Source organism: Motacilla alba, chromosome 1, assembly GCF_015832195.1.
Source record: "Motacilla alba alba isolate MOTALB_02 chromosome 1, Motacilla_alba_V1.0_pri, whole genome shotgun sequence".
NCBI lineage: Eukaryota > Metazoa > Chordata > Aves > Passeriformes > Motacillidae > Motacilla > Motacilla alba.
Window position 1 is genome coordinate 6,079,453 of NC_052016.1, and position 21,363 is coordinate 6,100,815.

At 46.5% G+C, this 21,363-nt stretch overlaps 1 protein-coding gene across 2 annotated transcripts in view; it reads left to right on the forward strand.

Moving 5' to 3' along the window:
• The first annotated feature begins 16,153 nt into the window (after nucleotides 1–16,153).
• EFHC2 (EF-hand domain containing 2) overlaps nucleotides 16,154–21,363 on the forward strand; it is a 56,793-nt gene continuing 51,583 nt past the window's right edge. For both annotated transcript variants that reach the window (XM_038157489.1, XM_038157497.1), the window contains exon 1: nucleotides 16,154–16,244. In XM_038157489.1, the coding sequence (XP_038013417.1) occupies nucleotides 16,203–16,244 (42 nt within the window). In that variant the 5' untranslated portion in view covers nucleotides 16,154–16,202. The remainder of the gene's footprint in view (nucleotides 16,245–21,363) is intronic.

The following is a 21,363-nucleotide window of genomic DNA, read 5'->3' on the forward strand; positions in this document are numbered from 1 at the left end:
TTGACACTGTAAGTGGAAAAAAAAAAGGAGAAGGAAAAAATAACACAGAATAATGGAAGATGCAAAGTGATTAGGGAGCACCAAGAGAGATGGGAATGGGAAGTTGGTGACAGATGAGGCTGATAAGGCAAAGGGCCTAAAGGAATTCCTCGCCCCAGTAATCACAAAGGGAGCAGAAGGCAATATCCCAGGAGCTGGGATTTGTTTTCCTCAGGGAAGGAAGGAAAATGTCAAAAGGTTTTACTCTCGCACTGGCGTGGATAATAAGGCAATTAGTACTATTAAAAAGTTCTCAGAGCACCCAGACTGGAGTTATAAATCACATCCTAGGATTGTAAAGGGAGTGGGAGGTGCTGGAAAGCTTCTGTGGGACAGTTGTGATAACTCGCTGGAATGGGAATTACTGAGGACTGGTGAGTGTTTAATGAAGTTTGGGCATTTACAGATCTCTAAGCTTGACTGCACTTGACCTCAGGAGAAACTAGACACTGGTGAGTCATGGCTGTGTAGAGTTGTAAGTGACAACATGAATATATTATTAAAAATACACCATTTTAACATACATGCCACAGGAGAAGTATATAATACAAATTATTTGGAGTCTGCTGCACAAAAGATTTATGCAAATAATCTCTATTAATAGGATTTCTCAGCGCAAATCCTTTCTTAACAATAGGAGAAGAGCAATGGTATGCTTATGATTTACTTTTGCAAAGGGTTTCTGATGTTTCTACAATTTCAAATGGTGTTTTTCCCTACATAAGGGATATTAGAGAGGGAGTAACTGGTAGCCTTTTGCAATGCTCTGTAAATATGTGAACTATGCATTTTCTCATCCATAGGTTGAATAAGAAGGGAGAGGAATACAAATCCTTCATATGCTACACCTACTACCCACACCTTCTTTTGGTCTCCACACCTTTAGATTGCTTGATGCATTTTAGAAAGAAACACAATTCCTTTATAATATGGTTTCACTGCTGCCAATAAAAATAAAATAAAATAAAAATAACAGGTGACTCTGCTTGATATTGTGGGCTGTTTGAACTCTGTGTTGCCCAGAGGAGCAAGATCTTGTTATCCTCATCCATCCCAGTGACTGGAGCTGTGGGGGCTGCCTGTGGTGGGGGTGACAGGGCATGGACTGACAGCCCAGGCTCATCCTAGTCCCAGCCTGGAGCAGCCTGAGATGAAAAAGGGCTGAAGGAATGAGAGCAGGCAGGAGGAAGGGCACAAGCTGTAAGGGTGTTTCATTTACCTTCTCCTACAGCTGCATTCAGTTCCTTCCTTGGGGAGCACTACAGGGACCTCTGTTCAAGGGGAAAATAAGGAAATGGGATGGAAAAATCTGAACCTTTTGAGTGGAGCAGCCTCTGCAGAAAGCGTTTGGATGAACCAGTCCCTCTCCAGCTGGCAGGAGGAATCAGCTGCCAGAAGATGCCAACAAAAGGGGTGGAAAAGATGCTTCCCAGAGTGCTTCCACAGTGCCCAGCACCAGCAGCACACCCCTGACTGGGCTGGCAGAGGAAACCAGAGAGGCAGGAGCTGTGGGAGCAACAGCCTGTGCAGAATAATCACCACTGGGAAAAGGAGGGCAGCGTTCAGGGACACAAAGGTCACCCCATCTGCAGCAGCCACCCTGCCCAGTGCACCGACACAGCACCTGCCTGAGGGGCTTCTTCTGCAGGGCTTGTGCAGAAGCGACCCACGGGTGTCAGTGGGACACGACCATCCCTGGAGGGGGGCTGACAGAGCCTCACGGATCCTGCAATCCTCCTGTGGTTCCCCAGGCTGGGGGACCCGATGGGACCAAAGTGCAGCTGCCCTGCAGAGGCCACAGAGCTGCCAAGGCCAGCCTTGACAGGTCACCTGGAGCTGGGACCTTGGGCAAGCCCTGCCCTGCTGCCATCTGAGGAGGAGCTTCCCTCCTCCCCAGCTCCCCATGGACACCAGCTCACCCTCCAACAACCCCTCTGCTCTGCCCAGCACCTGCTGTGCCAGTTTGGATGTCCAAGCTCATCTTTGGTTGAGTTTCAGCACTCAGGAAAATTAAAGGCATAGCTGAATCCAGCTGGAATTAACCTGCTGAGGGCCAGAAAATCTGGTAGGGAGCCAGGGAGTGGCCCTGTGTGTGTCCAAGCAGGAACCATACCCTGGGGTTTGTGCTCTGTGACCCACCTGAGTCCTGGCTTCACCTCGAGGTGTCAAGGTTAATTCCTGCTTCTCCACACCCTGGAACAAGGGCAAGACACAGCCATACCCCTGGTGTTTTGCAGCAGCTTCTCTCCATGTGTAGGACAGAACCCCTGAGGCTGGCAGGGACATCAGGAGCTCAGAGCTGATTTACCTCAAGGGACAACAGACATCCCAAAGAAGCTGGTTATGCAGTGGGAGGTAACACAAAAAACATGACTTGATCATCCCTAATTTCTGACCAGTCCCTAAACTGCCTCACCTTTTTTTCTGTTGTTGCTGTTGTTATTTTAAAGGATTCAATATGTTTCCCTGCAGGTGTTTTCCCTCTTGAATTCTTGAGCTCGACCCCAAATTGTTCTCATCTTTCCCACCTCTGTCTGTAACTGTACCTCTCTAATCTGTGCAGAGACTTTCTGGGGGTTTTTCAGAGCTCGACTCGAGGTTACACAGCTGTGCTGTGCCAGAGCTGGGCTTTGGGTCCTTGCCTTGTACACAGGCAGCTGAGCTCCCTGGAGAGGCTACAGAGACTGGGAGAGCAGCACTGCACTGCCTGTGTTATGCTGTGGGGATTTTGGGAGAGGCAACCAAGCCCTTAAAACCACGGTTTGCTCCTCAGATGGGCACTGCCCCGATTCCTATTGACTTGGGGGTGACAAGGCAATGCCCACAGCTGTTATCCATCATTTTTGCTACTCCTCAGGAGCTATATGACATGCAAAACTGGTGTTTGCTGAGGGAAATTTGAGCCCAAGTATTTCTTCAAATTGCTAAAAGCGATACCATTCCTGTGCATGTACTATTCTCAGTTTTGGGGCTGGGTTTCCTCCAGTCTGCTCAGCATTGGGAGACACACACAGTCTTGTTTTCTCCTTGCTTCTTCCTTGGTCCCTTTCAAGACAAAGAGCAGTGATGGACTTGATCTCCCCAGAGCCATCACCTAAATTGGAATGGTGGTGCCGGGCACCCACAGGCAGTGCACGGCTCTTCAAAGCCTCTCAGCCCTTCTCATTAATGAGCAGCAGCACTGACTGATCCTGGAAGTCAGAGAGGGCTCCTGTTCCTTGAAAAGCAGGCTCCATTCTTCAGAGAAGGCAAAAGGTGCTTTGTGCAAGAAGTTTCTTTCTGAAGAGAGGAGAAGACACACCCAGAGCCACACACACAGCTGAAGAGGCAGCTTCAGTCCCACCCCGATGAGAAAATGCTCCTGAGTGACTTCCAAAATCATTTTGGTTTTGTTGTTTATCTGCACTGCTTTTCCTAATTTCCAGCTTTGTATGAAGTAGGAAGTCTGTGGTGTTATTACTCAGATTACCTAATGTAACTTTCCTTGGCTCAGCAATCAGTGACTTAGGCCACTGCAAGTTCAATAGGGGATCAGAGGAGTCAGTTAGTCAACCAGTCAGTTAAAGGCTCCCAATATTTTTGTTTGAACAAAATTGCAAGCCTTTATCTCACTAAAAGACTTTACAGATTGCACATGACACTGGTAAATGAGAGTATCAATTTAATTTCTGACAGGTCACCTCCCAAAGGAGTAAACCTGTGTTGTAGAGGGATACAGATGGTTTTCAAATGGTCATTCCTGTCTCTTTCTTTTATGAAAACTGCCTTTTTTTTTTTTTTTTTTTTTGTGGTCAAGTGGCACAAAAGCAAAATAATTTGGAAGAGTTATTTTGAAGCTGAAATCAGGTTCTCAGAACATCTGTCTCTCAGTCTTCCAGTAGGTACAAGGTTGTTATAAAGAGGATTATCATCACTTGCTCATCATGTCCATCAAAACAAGAACAAGAACAAATCAGCTTTGAAGTAAAGAAGATTTAAAACAGCAAATACAGAAAACTTCCTAATGATGGGAATCGTGCAGCCCTGGAAGACATAACCCAGGAATGCCCTTATATACCCTTGACTAAAATCTGTATTGTTGCACAGAAGGATTTAAATCACTAAATCACAATGACATAAGAACCTTTAATCCTGGCATCTGCTATATTTGTAACTGGAATGTTTTTTTCAGTCTTTTTTATTTTATTTTTTTTATATCCTGTATTAGTATGCCAATGAATTGTATAAAACAATGAGTGGCATTTGCAGTATCTCACTGTGACCTACAAAAGAGGCGGGGAAGCAACATTTGAAGGTGACACAAAGTTATCTAGGTTAGGCTGAGCCAATGGAGAGAAAACAATTCCCAGAAGTTTTGTCCAGTCTGAGCATGAAGGCAGTGGGACAATAAAGCTGTGTTGGTTCTAATCCATGCAAAATCATGTCCAGCAGATGGAGTGACCTGAAGCCCTCTGCGCAGTGCTTGGTCCTAAATCACAGACAGAAAAGTCAGGGAAAGGCTGGGAAATTCACCTGGAAGCTCAGTGGTCAAATCACAAACAGGATGTTGGGGGATATTTGGGTGGAATAGAGACCAGGTTCACTATTATGACATTTCAGTGTCATTAGGGTTTAGTGATTCCCCTGGAATAGTGGATCTGGTTCTGGCCAGCCTAATGCTCTGCAGAGACCTGCTCAGAAGAGCTGATTTAGCTTAAGGAGCTTACTCAGATCTCTGCAGACAGGAAAGAGCTCTGGCTCTCTCCTAGGAGATATTTCAAGGATCTTAGGGTAGGTGACTGTTCTCCAGCACCCTTCAGAACAACCAGGTTTTCTCCTTAAAACAGAGGCAGCCCTTTCTCTATCAAGACACAGAAATGTAAGGCTTGATTCATGAAAATTGTGAGAGAATTTGGGAAAAAAACCCCACCAAATGAAAACTGAGGAAGCTGATTTACACAGGGAGCAATCAGAACTGTACAAGATAAGAAAACCAAGAGCAGGCAGACCTGGCACTTCTGACTTTTTAATAGTTAGAAAGCAAAACCCCCCAGTGACACAGAGGCAGGGGATGAGAAGAGAGGAAGGCTGTTCCACACAATGAGGGGATGAAGCTTCACTGCCTTGACAGCCTTGCAGGATTAAAGAAAATATCATCCTCTCCTCAGCTGATGGGACAACCAGCAGCTGTGCTGGAAGGGCTGGAGCAGCCCCAGGGCTTGGGCTGCTGCATGTCAGATCACAACTTCACTAAACGTTGAAGCTGGACTCTCTCCTTTACCCTTCTTTCACCAAGAAGCACTTTAATCACTGGGTACCTCCTCACACAGCTTCTGTGTTTCTCCCCACCATGTCTGGGCCAGCTACCTCCAGAGACAAAATATCCCACCCTCTGGATCAGTCCCTGTGATCTCCTCAGCCAGTTCTGAGTGAGAACACAGTTGCCAGCTGTACAGAAGGAAAAGGGGACACAGGGACAAGCCTGAATGTGCCCCTTGGTGCAAATGATGAGCCAGATTGCCATGAGTGAAAGGCCATCCATCCCCTCACCTTTCCAGGCTCCTGCCAGGCCATAACTGCAGAGACACGCCAAGATATCCTGGGTGAGAAACAATGCACACACTCATTTACAACATCCCACTGACCCTATTGCTTCTCATTCCCTGGCTTCACGATTCCCTGCTTCTTTTAACAGAAGCACTGGATTTGTCCCCTTCTAGTCTTCTTTAAAAAAAGGCACCAAGCTTTCTGAGCTTCTCAGCATCATCTGCTGATTTTCCTACCCATGGAGTAATTCTTCCCTTGTTTTCAATTGTTGTTACTAAAAAAATACCCTGAAAGTGCCTTATTAGTATAAGCAAAGAATAGGAAAAGTATTTTATTTTGTGCTTTAGACTTTCTGATTTTGTCTCTGTATGCTCATGCTGAGCTTTTTTTTTTTTTTAACATTCATTTTTAGATATTTGACCTAGTTTCTATGTTCTGTACTCTCCCTTCTTGCACTTGAGATCATAGAAGAGCTTGTGATTTCACAGATATCTCCTACTGCATTTCCTATCCTTTTCACACACTGGGATATTTTGTGATTCTGCTGCTACAGTATTTGTTTGTTTATTTATTTATTTACTTTTAATGAACCATCAACTCATTCTGGAACTCCTTTCTTCCATGGATTTGCTTCCCACAGGAATTTATCCTCTGTATTAAGTCTGCTGCCTTCAAGCCCTTTGCCTTGAGGTTGGTGTTATCCTCCCCGCATTCCCCGAGGCTTACAAATCCTGTAACTCTCACTGACATTGTCCTTCACTTTCACATTCCCAAGTTATTCCTCTCCCCTCCAGGACTCCACCTGGCAAGCTGCTTTCTGTGCTGCTGCCTGGCAAAATGCTGGTGACGCCCACCAAGGGCTGTGCCCTACTTTATCACGTCCCTCGGAACCACAAGGGTGGTTAAAGACCCCCTCAAACCAATTAGTTCTGTCTCTTTGTTGGGTTTTATTTTTTTTTTCAAATGACTCTGCTACCTGCTCAAGAGTGAGTCTCCCCTCTCTGAATTCCTTAGTTAGGGGTGAGAGGCAGAATGGAATGGATGTGATTTTTACTGCATTGTTTCCTGCTACCATTTAGAGATCAGGTTTATCACGCTCCACACTCTCTGTCTGAGAAGGGATGTCTGTGTCTTCTTTTCCCTCGCCAGTTCCTATTTCTCCAGTTCAGTTCACTGCTTTCCACTTCTCCCTGCTGCCCACAGCCTCATGCAGACCCTGCAGAGCATCCTGGCGGGAGGGGAGGGCAGAGCCCTGGCAGTCCCTGACCCTTCCCTGCTTTAGAGCAGTGAGTGCCTCTTCACAAAGCAAGATCTCTAAGGGAGAATACTTCACCCTTCCAAAAAGTCACATAAATTAGGCAGTAAAATTTTGCCCAAACCAGCAGCCATGACTGGACTATCAGGACCACTTTATTTCCCATTTCTTTAATAGGCAGCGTTTCTTCTTGAACATAGACGGCTCAAAATTTGATGCTGAGATCACTCAGTTCAGTCTGATTCGATCTTGTCATCTTCACTACGAACTGTCCCTACAATTTGAAACAGAAACATCACAGCTACATTAAATACCAATAAAATTATGTGCAAATACAAAGATTAACTCATTCTAACTTGATTTTTCACAGCATGATCCTGTCCTCCTCATCCACATAAAAATTATTCAGCCGCAAAAGGCCCTTGAGCATAGCATGACATTTACAGCATCTCTGAGTGTTTCTTGTTTGTTTCTCATAAATTTCCTTTGGTAAAAACTTAGTCACTCAGCAACACTCTACAGCACACACATACATTACATGATAATCTCATATTTTATACAACACACGTTAAAGTAATTAATTTTCCCTGGCAAATGTCATACCAGTTAGTTCATCGTTAGGAGCCAAATATTTGTGCAACCATTTGTTACAAATATATGCACAACCACAGAACACTTCAGCTCCCTGGTATTTATTAAGTGTAATTTAAAGGGACGCTGTCGAGGCTCCTACAGTCTCAACTTTAACAGTGGTTTTTGTTCCAGTTGAAATTCTCTCAAATATTGGACCTCTACTCATTTATTTATTTGTGGACTAACCTTGCTACAGCATTTAGCACACAAAATTAAATATGGTACAAAATTAAATATGGTCTTGCTGTGGTGTGGAATGTGCTAGTGACCAGCAAATGTCTGGCCTGGCAGAAGGGTTTCTTCTCTCTTCTTTATCCTTTCATTGACAGGATTTGGAGTTTGGCCCATGTGTAAGGTAAGAAACATAGCAAAATAGGTACCTTGTTCATCAAAAGAACTGATATCAATCACAAGCTCAAAATGAACTCCAGGTGAAGACATTTCTTTCTGTGCTATCACAGGTTACCTCTAAACAAAGAGACAAAACCCCACCAGGACAGCAGCTCTGATTTCAGTGGATGGAAGCCAAGTTAGCCATGAAGCATCAGGATCAGTTGCCTTGAAAAATGTATTATAAGGGCATGAAACCACCTCTGATATATAGTGAAGTCTGCTTCTCCCATCCCTGAAATTAGGTCTTACCCATACTCCTCACACACTGATACAAAAGCAAAGCCCTTCAAAGTGCATTTAGAGAGGGGAAGAGCAGCAGTGGAGCTGTGCAGAGAGAAATTGTGCTCAGAGGCTCAGCAGGCTGAGCCAGACGTCTCCATTCAAGCTAACAGCCCAATAAATCCTATTCCCTGCAGATCACTTATTCTTCAGCACGTTCAATCAACAGGTTTGGAAAGGAGGACCCGACACTTTTCTCACTTATTTTGGCCTTCTATGAGAAAAGCAGCAGTGAAGAAAAGAGGCAGAAGGAGTGGGAATGAGAAGGGCCAGGAGGAAGCACAAACCTAAGAAAGCAGGAAGGCAAGGGGAAAGAAATATTGAAAAGAAATATTGAAAAGAAATATTGAGAAGACATAGCAGAGGAAAGCAGAGATGAGAGTAACTGGAACAGTGCAGCACATTGGTGAGAGAGAGTTCTTTTAGGTTATTGTGCATTGCTGCTTTTTATTCAAGGAAGACAAACTCGGACTGGAGCATGCAGAGAAAAAAGCAGAGCTGGGAGTTCAGGAGAAACATGAACTATCACACAGGCAGCGTGCCAAAACGTCTGCTTCACTAAACTTGGCCTAAAGCTGAAGGGAGATGTGATTGCTATCTACCATTATGTAAGGAGAAGGCATTGGATGGAAAAAAAAAAAGATACATTATTCAAAAGACAATGCCAAAACAAGGATCAAAAGGATCTGTTTCCCAAGAGCGCCCTTAGGCTGGGAGTTAGAATAAAGTCCTAATCACAAAGGAATTAGGTTTGGGGTAAACCTCAGTTCCTAACCCATTCATAATTGACCGATGTCAGGCACTCTTGGGAAGCTGGTATTGACCAAGGCTTTTGATCCATACAGATGACCCAGCTACCATTAACATGGAGCTTGATTAAGAAACGATTTTTGGTGTGTTGCCTGCAATTGCCAATATCTTGGTCTCTGTGACAAAAGGGATTACTGTCACTCCTGTTCTGCTATTATCCTGGCAGGCTTCACCAATTTTGAGACCACTTCTTGGAAACCCGAAATCCACTTGCTGCTTTGATAACTTACACTGCCTTAATTTTTTTTCCTATGGACAATGAGCTATCATATCTGAAGGAGAATGGATGAATTCTCAAAGCAGCTTTGATCTGTCCTAGATCCTCAAAGAAGCTTGCAAGAATAGCTTGAAAGCTTTTTATTTAAAATAAGTGTCATTTCCTCCCCTCTCATTTTGATTGAAATAGATGATGAATGCAGGGCAAATTGTACTGTAAGCTTGATCGTGAAAGCAAGTGTAATTCTAAACCAGCCTTGATCAATAGCAGTTTCTGGTAATTGACTGTAATCTATCTATCTATCTATTTATTGCCATGGGAATTTTAAATATGGCTGATGGGGTTTTTTTTGTTCTTTTATCAATCAGCTACAAAGATGAAGCTTGAAAATGGTGGATGGGAGAAGAGGGAGGAATTGATCAGTCATGCAGCTCAGCTGATGGCGTATCCTCAAGGCAACTGGCAAGATCTGGGGAAATGCTGACAGAATTTTCCTAGGCAGAAGGGAGCAGACTGGTAAGTCTGGCTGAACAGAGCCAGGACTGGGGTTCCTCAGGGCTTGAAGTGCCTCCTTGGCTGGATGAGAGAGTTTTCTTAATGGAGAGTCAGGCTACTGGCAAGTTACACCCCTGGTGGAAAGGAGGGAAGGTGTATTAACACTTCTGCTGAGCCAAACCCCTCGTTTTTGTCAGAAATGCAGTGTGAGAGGAAAGCCAGGAAATGTTTGACCTGCATAAGTTCAGTCCCATCGACATCCCAAACAGGTCAGGAGTGAAGGAAGGAAAATAAGTCCAGCGAGGAGGGTAATAGCTGCCTCTCTCCTTCATTGTCCCCATGAGAGCAGCTCCCCATTCATTCTGCAGGGTGTGACAGGGGTCTGGGCGCTGCACTTGAGTGACAGCAGCATTTCCCTGACTTCCATGGGGCTGTCTGGGCTGTGAGAGTCACTGTGCCTCCCTGCCTCGGGGACTTTGTGCTCCCAAGTGATTTGTCCTCACCCTAGAAGTGAGTTATCTGGAGGGAGGAAGGCTGCTTGGCTCTTGCAGAGGTGACACACAACTGGGAGGCCTCAGCTGCACTTTGTGGTTACATTGCTGCCAAGCCCCACGTTCATACCTCATTCCCATCACTGTTAGGTGTCTCACTTACAAGTTTTTCCAACTCTTCCCATTTAATACTGCATGCTGTGTTAAATGCATGTCTATAGCTTAATTGAGAGAGAGAAAAAAAAAATCTGCATTCTGCTCTGAATTAAATTAGAGGCTTTTCTGTCAGGTTCATTCTACCAGTGTGCCTGCATCTCAAATCAGCCCACATAAGGAGGGTGAAGAGGAACTGATCAGCTACTCCCTGATGCAGATCTCACTGAATATATGCAGCGGGGGCAACACAAAGGTATCGAGCAGGCCCAGAATATTCCTCTTTTCCTGTACTTTCAGAAGTGTGGGGAACTTAGGGAAGTGGCCCCTAACAGTCTCCCTGACTTCCATGACACGGAAGTCAGGCTGATTGCAAATATCCCCTGAGAAGCTCACACCTTATGTAAAGGAGCTGGGTATCAGATGAGTAGGAACTTCAAAAAACTTCAAACATGCATAGCAAAGTGGAACTTGCCCACCGAGCTTGTTCTGTGAGACAGAGCACTTCTGTCAAGTTTCCAGGGGCTGAGGAGTTTGTGGGATGGGATGATGGGATGGGGACACAAGGACAGGAAAACCAGCCTGTGCAGGGCCCCTCATACCCAGGCAGTGCCAGGCACTGTGGGGATCCTGTGCCTCCATCCCTCATCCCTGCCCAAAACCTCTGTCCCCACAGGGCACGACACATCTCATTGAGTGGCTCCTGTGCAAATGTGCCTCGGTAGACCAGGCTGAGCTGGAGTAACTGCCCATGGAAAGGTCATTCCCGCTAAGGAAACCTTCCACTGAGACCCAAATGGCTGTAATTGTTTTTCTGGTCTCCTCTCCCCCATGGCATTGCCAGGAGGGATCCAGGCCATGAGATGTGGAAATTCACCCTTTTCACTTTGCCTTCCTGAGGCAGGAGGCAGCTGCAGGAATGATGCACCAAGTATCCCTGTGGTACGTGGCCAGCACAGATCCATGGCCACAAAGGTGCTGGATTTTCCCTGCGTGAGTTGCCTGGAGCACTCCACAGCTGTGATCTCAGCATTGTATTCTGGCCATGAAGAATTATCTGCATGGGCTACATGTTCACTGACTGGTAAAAACAAAATGAATGAGGTAATAGAAGGCACAGGAAAACAAAGAATCAGTATTTCTAGGGCTGTTCACTGAAGGTAGCAGCTGACCCCCAGCGCACCACAATGAACAGCCACACTGGGGTTTGCCCTCCTTCCCCCAGCACGAGCTGGCCACAGGCAGGGCAGTGTTTGATTCCCCTAATCCAATCCCCTCCATGACTTCTGCAATGCCTCTTGCAGCATTCAATATTTTTCTAAGACAGGCCTAAGGAAAAGGGTATTAATACGTAGTAATTTTCCATTCTTAATTTCTGGTACTTAATTAAGTGTATGCCACAGTTCAATTTTGGTTCAGGTTTTAGTGTGCTGTATGATGAACCATGTAGGGTCATAATTCACTTTAAGCTGGGAAGCCTGGGAACAATCTGATTTTGGGCAGCCCAGCCTCAACGTGGCCTGTAAAACCAGTCCCAGGAAGAGGATAAGTCACACATATGACAGAAGCAGAGACATGTTGTCACAGACAAGCAAAACTAAATTATGCTGATTTTAGTCTAACCTTCCTGGTTTCCTCTTATTTCTAAATTTTCCTGTTCTAAACTGACAGAACTTGGACAGACCTGGCCTTCCACCCAGACAAATGGACTAAGCCTGGAGCCTGCAGCATTTGGTCAGAGTGAAAGCCAATATATATTTTTTTTTAAAATCAAGCCTCTTTGGAAAGTTTTGGGTGGCTCACTTTACAATTTGTACTCCCCTACTCATTTCAAGTTTGCCAGTAAAATTCAATCTCAACACAAAGAGACAATAATAGCTGTCTTGTTATCACAAAGACAGCCTTTTCCATGTTTTCCCCAGCTTTAGCTTCCCTCCTGCTTTCTCTCTCCTTTGAACTGTGCAACTAATGCAGTCCTATGTACATCCACTATCATCTGCACAGTAGTCAGAACACATGGTTAATTTACTACTGCCAACTGCTTACTGTTGTCATTAACAATCTTCATTTAATAAAAAGCTTTTATCAAAATTGGTTTTCCTGGAGTACTTTCATTTTTTTCCTAGAAAAGGCATTAAAATTAATTTGTTTTCACTCAGTTTGTACTACTGAGTGAATACAGCAAGGAACAGAAAAGATAAACATGTGAGAGAAACCCCAAAGAGAAGGTAATGCAGAAAGATTCAATTGTGTTCTAAAGTAGATTATACTTTTTTTTAATTTTATTTGAAAGAAAACAAAGTGATTGAAGACTGGTAGAAAACATCAAATCGCAGTGGTGGTTTAGTGCACAAGGAAGATGCTCCCCTTCTCCCCAGCCCCCTGTGGCTTCTTTACTGGGGGAGGCAGAGGTGGAGAAAGATTTGACTTGAGGTTTTAGGGACAATTCACAAGATTTTCTGCTGGAAATGCACTGGACTCTACTGATACTCTGCATTTCACTGACCTTCCTTTGCATGCTTTTCACACGCAGCCTCCGCCCCTACTGCCTGAAACCTTGGAGCAACAGTTTATTCTTGATATCAGAGGGCATATTAAGACATCTCAACCACCCTGTTATGCAATGAGCCACAAAAACTAAACAGGAGATACCAATTCCTTCCTTCCTTCCTTCCTTCCTTCCTTCCTTCCTTCCTTCCTTCCTTCCTTCCTTCCTTCCTTCCTTCCTTCCTTCCTTCCTTCCTTCCTTCCTTCCTTCCTTCCTTCCTTCCTTCCTTCCTTCCTTCCTTCCTTCCTTCCTTCCTTCCTTCCTTCCTTCCTTCCTTCCTTCCTTCCTTCCTTCCTTCCTTCCTTCCTTCCTTCCTTCCTTCCTTCCTTCCTTCCTTCCTTCCTTCCTTCCTTCCTTCCTTCCTTCCTTCCTTCTGACACTTCCTTCCGTCTCAAACATCTGGCAAAAAAATCCCAAAACAACCCCAAAATAATTTCCCCATAAATGACAGTTTTGGAAATCAGAACATTTTTTGGCGAAATTCCAATTCAGAGAGTGAATTCTGCACAAATGCTCCCTGGGCACTGGATGGGGAGTCTCTCCCAGGCTTGCTCAGACTGAGCACATCTCCCACGCTGTTCCACGAGCCTCTGTTTGGGGGAGGAGGGATGACACATTATGGGAATTTCATGGTCTGATGCATCATAGAGTATGAAATATGGCAGGGGAGACCCACTCCATCCATGAGAATAAGGACATCAGCAGCTGAAGTACAGCTCCTCTGAGACAGGTGATGGCAGATCAGAAACGGAATATTTTGGTTTAAGCTATTTTATCCATAAACTAATTTTTCTGTAAAAATCAGTCTAATTTAAAAAAAACCATATTAATGAACACCTTTATGTAAAATGGAGGAACACAACATAGCATGGTTGCTGTTCTCTGAAACTGGCTTTGGAAGCGATCTGGAATGCATCTTCCCTTATTAACAAGGAAAATGTTACTTCCATTAAAGAAAAACAACCCTTCCCCCCACCAGCCATCCGTGAGAAACTCTCACTGTATTTTCTGTTTGAAATTTAAATTTTTGCATAATACCGCCCACTGTATGAAATGAATGTGATTAAAATGATGGTTTCTCTAATTTTCAATTAAAATATATTTTAAGTGTTTACCTTTCCACACTAAATGCAAATGCAGATGCATGGTACAGTGCTGGGAAACCAGAAGGTGGAAACCCACTGACCCAGTTTCCCTATCCCAGTGGACTAAAATGCAAAAAACCAAACAAAAAGCTGTAAAAACATCCCACCTCCCCCTCCCCCTAGCCTGACAGGGCCCCAGAGTAAAATGTGCTGTGTAAAAGTCACAAAACAAAAAAACATTAAAAATTAATTGGGGCAGAAAATGGCAAATGTAGTGGGATTTGTCCCATCTGTGACCCCAGTTCCAGAGGTATTTGGGGGGCTCCATGTCCAGTGAAGACACTGCTCATCGCCAGGTGAGGTAAATTTTCACAGAATCCTTTAAGTTGGAAAAGATTCCTGAGACTGAGTCTGACTTGTGACCAAACACCACCGTGTCACTCAGCCCATGGCCCTGGGTGCCACATCCAGCCTTTCCTTAAGCACTTCCAGGAATGGTGACTGCACCACCTCCCTGGGCAGCCCATTCCAGTGTCTTACCACCCTTGCCATGAAAAAATTCCTTCTGATGTCCAAGCTAAAGCTCCCCTGGCACAGCTGTAGACCATGTCCTCTCCTCCTGTCACTTGCTCCCTGAGAGAGGAGCCTGGCCCTGACCCCTTTTTAATCCTGAAAAACTGAAGAAATTGATTTAGTGTGTGCTACTGTTGGATTTAATATGTATTTAGCACTCAGTAATTAATGATGTGCAATAAATATGATATAAATATATGTTATATACTTTTAATATATTATTATACATTTATATATGATGTGTTTTATACTATAATAAAACCAATATAAATTACATATGCATACAATATTTTGATCTATTTCTATAATTATACACGTTAATTAATTATGTATATGAAAATAAGAATGGATTTATTTCTACTTTGTTGCTGCTGACTCTGAGCCCACCCTGAGGCACCCCCTGCACTTGGTGGGGCTTTTGTGGAGGAAAGCCGGGACCTGCCTGCATCCCCCCGGACCATATCCCGGGATGAGGGTTCAGGATGAGCGGTAAGGGATGGAGGGTTCAGGATGAGCAGTTAGGGATGAGGGTTTGGGATGTGCCGTTCTGGATGAGGGTTCAGGATGAGGGTTTGGGATAGAGTGGTTCAGGATGGAGCTGTTCGGGATGAGGATTCAGGATGACGGTTCCGGATGGAGTGGTTCGAGATGTGCGGGTCTGGATGAGGGTTCAGGATGAGGGTTTGGGATAGAGCGGTTCAGGATGGAGCTGTTTGGGATGAAGGTTCGGGATGAAGGTTCAGGAGGAGGGTTTGGGATGAGGGTTCGGGATGAGGGTTCGGGATGACGGTTCCGGATGGAGTGGTTCGGGATGTGCGGGGCTGGATGAGGGTTCGGGATGAGCATTCGGGATGAGAGTTTGGGACAGAGCGGTTCAGGATGGAGCTGTTTGGAATGAAGGTTCGGGATGAGGGTCCGGGATGACGGTTCAGGATGAGGGGTTTGGGATGAGGGTTCGGGATGAGGGCTCGGTATGACCTGTTCAGGATGCGGGCTCAGGATGAGGGCTCGGGGTGCGGGCTCGGGATGTGGGCTCGGGATGTGGGCTCGGGCTGCGGGTTCGCGGTAAAGGCTCAGGATGCAGGTTCGGGATGCGGGTTCGGAATGCGGGCTCGGGATGGGGGCTCAGGATGAGGGCTCAGGATGCGGGCTCGGGATGCGGGCTCGGGATGCGGGTTCGGAATGAGGGTTCGGGATGCGGGCTCGGGATGCGGGCTCGGGGTGCGGGCTCGGGATGCGTGCTCGCGATGAGGGCTCGGGATGTGGGTTCGGGATGCGGGCTCGGGAAGCGGGTTCGGGATGCGGGTTCGGGATGCGGGCTCGGGATGTGGGCTCGGGGTAAAGGCTCGGGATGCGGGCTCGGGATGAGGGTTCGGGATGCGGGCTCGGGATGCGGGTTCGGGAGGCGGGCTCAGGATGCGGGCTCGGGGTGAAGGCTCGGGATGAGGGCTCGGGATGCGGGTTCGGGATGCGGGCTCGGGATGCGGGCTCGGGGCAAAGGCTCGGGATGAGGGCTCGGGATGCGGGTTCGGGATGCGGGCTCGGGGTAAAGGCTCGGGATGCGGGTTCGGGATGAGGGCTCGGGATGCGGGCTCGGGAGGAGCCCCCGCGGTCGCCCCGCGCCTGTCCCCGCCCCGTGACGTCACGGCCGCATGACGTCAGCGCCGCGCGGTCTCCGCGCAGCGGCAGCGGTTGAGGGGCGGCCATGGCGCTGCCGCTGCTGCCCGGCTTCTCCCGCCGCCGCAACGTGAGTGCCCTGCCCTGGGCCGCCTCCTGCCCGCCCTCCTGTCCGCCCTCCTGCCCTGCCCCGGGCCGCGGGGGCCGTGCCGGAGGCGGTCCCGGGCGCGGCGGGGCCGTTCCTGCCGGCCCCGCAGGTGGAGGCGAGGCGCCCCTGGGTGCGCTGAGCTCCCCCGGCCCCAGCGGCGGGTGAGGGTGCTGAGGCCAGAGCTGCGCCAGGGCAGGTTTAGGCTGGGCACCAGGAGGAGTTTGTACACAGAAAGGCCGATTGGACAGCGGGGTGGGCTGCCCGGGAACGTGGTGCAGTCACCGTCCCTGGAGGTGTCTAAGGAAAGGCTGGATGTGGCACTCAGGACCATGGTCTGGGTGACACAGTGGTGATCCTGGATGTGGCACTCAGGGCCATGGTCTGGGTGACACGGTGGTGATCCTGGGTGTGGCACTCAGGGCCGTGGTCTGGGTGACACAGTGGTGATCCTGGATGTGGCACTCAGGGCCATGGTTTGGGTGACACGGTGGTGATCCTGGATGTGGCACTCAGGGCCATGGTTTGGGTGACACGGTGGTGATCGGTCACAGGTTGGACTCGATGATCTCAGATCTTTTCCAGCCTCGCTGGTTCTGTGATCTGGCCACTGCTTTTGGGGCAGTTTGAGCTTTTGGCGCAGCTCTAACAGAGCAAAACAGGGAGAAGACAGATGCCCTCTACATAAGTAACCACAAAGGCATTGCTAGAGAGGGGAGCGACAGAAATGCTGATGTGCTGTTTCAGGGTTGCCAATACTATTAATGCAGGCTAAATAGACGAGATGGTTATTTTATCACAGCAAACAAAAGAGAAGGCTGCTATCACTACCTCAAAATTTTTCATCAAGAATAGCTAGGAATTCGCTGAACACACTCTGATGTGAAGCAGTGCAGGGGTGGGGCAGAATTCGTGCACAGCAGTCTAGCTGGTGCCTTCAGGAGGCAAATGAAACAGTGTATTTTAATGTTCCTAATAGTGTTAAAATACCTGGAAGGGAATCTGTCGTTTTCACTCTATAAACGTGGCCAAGGTTGCCCATACAACGTGTCAATACCCTGTTGCTGGAAGTGTTCAAGGCCAGGTTGTGTGCAGCTCTGAGCAACCTGCTCCAGAGGAAGCTGTCCCTACCCATGAGCAGGGGGTTGGAGCTGAATGATCTCTAAGGTCTCTTACAACACAGGCCTTTCTATGATTCTGTGATAGACACAAGACAGGTAGACACGAAGCTGCCCAGCTACAGGGAGCGTGAAGTTGTGTAGACATTTGTGGACTCCCAGCCTCACTCTGTGTGTCAGCACTGCACGGGTGTGTGCAAACACAGGACCTCTTGCAAGCCCAGCCTAGAGACTGAGGATCTTTCAGGCATCTTCTTCCCTGGAAACAGCTGGATGCTGTTGTTTTGGAGGGGGTATAAAAAAAAAAAGGGTCTGGTGGTGAATACTCAGTCTCTTGCTGAATTGAGATTTGTTTTGTTAAGGGTTGGTTGTGTGTGTAACTCTTGAGGCGGCTGCTGAGTGGGAGTGTCAGCAGCACTGGAATAGGTGTGTGCCATTGGTACCTGCTGGCTGGAAGCAGAATAGCTCAGCTCAGGGATATCCGTGGCTTTATTGTTCTCCAGACTTCAATTTAACTTAATTGATTTAATTTAACTTCACGTGCTTGGGAAGAGTTACTAACAGAGAGTGTTGAACACTCCATGCTGAAGTGCATACAACGAGTACGTTATGAGAACTAATGGTGTGAAAGCTGTCACAAAGTGCCACAAGACAACATTATAAAACCATGTTAGACCCTTGTTAGGGCTCCAGATTGCTCTTTTTGTCAGTCCTTGAGACAGTGGAGTTAATAATGACAACTCCACAAATGAGAAGCTGAAAATAACATATTTAAAGGAGAAAAAAGGGTGTCACTGCTATAGATAAATTGGAAAGGAGGAGAGTGTTTCCACCTGTCAGGACTGTGAGCATCACCATCAATATTGCACAGAAACAACAGTGGCAAAGCGTTCCCTGAAGAAGGATGCACAGGGGACAGGGGATGGTTGTTCCTATCAGCCCTTGGTTTATAATTATGGGTATTAATTCCACTCATTACTGTTCAAGCTCCTAGTGAAATTCTCTGCTCTCTGCTCCTAATGCTTCCACCTGCCTTATCTAGACCCACAGAAGGCATGGGAGTACATGTGTGTTCTGTCTGCCTTGGATGTGCTTAATAAGGTGGCTGGGCTGCTTCCAGAAAATCAGAGCTTTAAGGTAGTGTTCAACATCAAAATTACAGTAGTTTGCATACACATAAGTCCATTCATCAAAACAAACCCCTCCACCTCTTTACAACAGAAGTCCAAAGATCAGCTGCTCATCAGCAGTGCCTGTGTTTTTTGTTTGTGGGCGATGAGGAGATCTAACAATACAGGTATTTTGAGCACATGGTGGAAACACAGCATATAAAAGGTTTGCTTTATTACTGCAAGAAAAAGTTTGTGCATTTGGAGCCTGGACGGTGTCAGGGATGGCACTGCTTACAACACAAGTACTCCCTTTATTAGTGTTCCTTGTCTGCCTCCTGTTCTCAAAATCAGCTGCTCCTTCTGATACTGGATTGATGTCCTTGCCTGTGTCAGCAGCGAAGGAGGAGGGTGACAAACAGGTATTCATATGGGGCAGATTTGCCAAGTGCTAGCTGACCAGTGTATTCTCTTGCCTGATGTTTGAAATCCCTCTCAGAGAGAGAATTCTATGCAACAGTTCTCCATGGCATTTCTTAGAGAATCGGACAATAAGCTTATGGATCTCAGGGGGAAACTACATCCTGTAAAAACTGCAAAAAATTCTGCTGCAAACTTTAGTGGCACAGCAGAAATTCCACATTTTCCTTGTTTATTGCAGCAGCCTGGAATTGCCCTCAACTGTGCTACTGTGGCTGTCTCTGTGTTTCCTGCCTGAAATATTTTCTGCTGCTCTGTAACCCACAAAACAGGACGTTAGTTTTTCTTGACCAAGAACATTTCCCAACCTCTTTATAAGTAAGCGTGTCTGCTGTCCTTTCTTCTTTTCCTGGCCATCTTTCCCTGAACCCCTTCCACTACCTCCTGCCCCTCAGCCCTGCTCCCCCAGATCTGTCTGTTCATGACCCCCAAACCTGAATCTTCCTGTAGCTTCCCCTTGTGGCTGCATTTTGGGCCCATACCTTTATCCACCTGTTTTCTTCTCCCAGGCAGTAAGAGCAGGCCAGAATCACAGAATGGTTTGGGTTGGAAGAGACCTTTGAAGGTCATCCAGGCCATGAGCAGAACACCTTCTGCTAGATCAGGTTACTCAGGGCAGCCTGGCCTTGAATATTTCCAGGAATGGGGCATCCACCACCTCTCTGGGCAGCCTGTCCCAGTGTATCACCACCCTCATTGTTAAAAATTTCTTCCTTATACCTAGCCTGCATCAGCTCTCTTTTCACTTAAAGCTATAACCCCCCTGTCCTGTTGCAAAGGCTCTGCTAAAAAGTCTGTCCCTTTTATTATCATAGTCCTCCTTAAAGAAAGGCCACAGTAAGGTCTCCCTGGATGCTTCTCTTCTCTGGGCTAAATAACCCCAACTCTCTCAGCTGTCCTTATGGGAGAGGTGCTCCAGCCTCTGCTAATTTTTGTGGAGCTCCTCTGGACCTGCTGCAACAGATCCATGCCTTTCCTGTACTGATCCACACTATTGGTGTTGATGCAGCTTGTTTTGTGATGCTTTTAGAGTGGCACCAGAGTTGCTGGCAACAGTGCCTTAGGGTGTTCCTCCTTTTCCATTAACCCCTGAACATCCTGAGACCTCTGCAGCAAGCAGGGGGTGATAAAAGAGTTGGAAATCAGTCACATTAATTAGGCTGGCACAGTGTGTAGCATTTGCATTTATTTCTGTCACTTAGCTGAAGCAGCCAGGAGACTTTATCAGCAGGCTAGAACAGTTCAGAAGTGCCACGGTTCCTCCTGATGCAGGGTTTGAGCAGGACATCCAGGGTGCAGCTGCTGTTCTCAAGGTGGGAATTACAGATGGATACTGGGTACAGAACTGTGCTGCCACTCCTGCCATAGCTCCCTGTGGGACCGAGTTGAAAAGGTGGCTTCTCAGATCTCACTGAGGGCTCTCCCATCACTCCAGCTGCTGTGCTGGAAGATTTCCAGCTGTGCTTGGTTCAGCTGGAATGTGCAGCTCCCTGGGGAGTTTGCAGTGACTATTCCAGAGCAAGATGCAGCGAGCACGAGGCAGCGTTCCCCGAGGACTGCAGGGGCTGAGCTTGCAGAGCCAAGAGCTGCAGTCAGAGAGCCCTGACCTTTGTATTAGTCACTATTGAGTGGATCCTCAATATTTTTCACGGGCTCACCACACAGAAAATGTCCAGCTTTGTTCAGCAGATCCACGGCCTGTTCAGTTGAGCTGCATTAGCACAGCAGACACATTCAAGCTCTTTCCCTGCTCTCTGAAAGCTTTCTGTTAGAAGTCGTTCAATGTGGAGGTAGCATGGTGTTCTGTCACTATTTTAGGCCAGGTGTGGTCTGAGTTCATTAGCTGAAGTTTCCCAAATGTGAGTTTTTCCCTTTTGTGGTCCTCAATTATAACTAATCTTTTTCTTAAACTTTCTATTTTTGTTGTTGTTGTTCTGGTTTTTTGTTTTTGTTGTTTTTAAGAAATAACTGTACAGATTTTGAGAAGAGGTTATTTTATCTGTGGACCTAGGTGCTTTTTGGAAGAAGGGGATAAGTAATTATGTGATTAGGAATCTAAAATAGTCTTTTTGTCAAACCCTAAAAAGTTACAGGAATGACACAAAAGATTCTTAACAGAATTGAAGCTGTTTCATCATGTATTTTTCATATAAAATTTTAAGGATGTTGTGATTTTAGCCCTAAATTCTGAAAATTCCAGCAGGATCATTCTTGGGTTATTTTGATGAGCACTTTGCCATACTTTTGCTGCTAAACCACAAAAACATATGAACAGCAAATGCTTCCAGAAGGAGTTTTGAGGACATGAAAAGCTTTCCTTTGCTCAGGAAAACTGCCACCCTCACTGTGCTTTGCTAACTGTGCCTTTTTCCCTAACACATGCTTTGGTAATAGAGG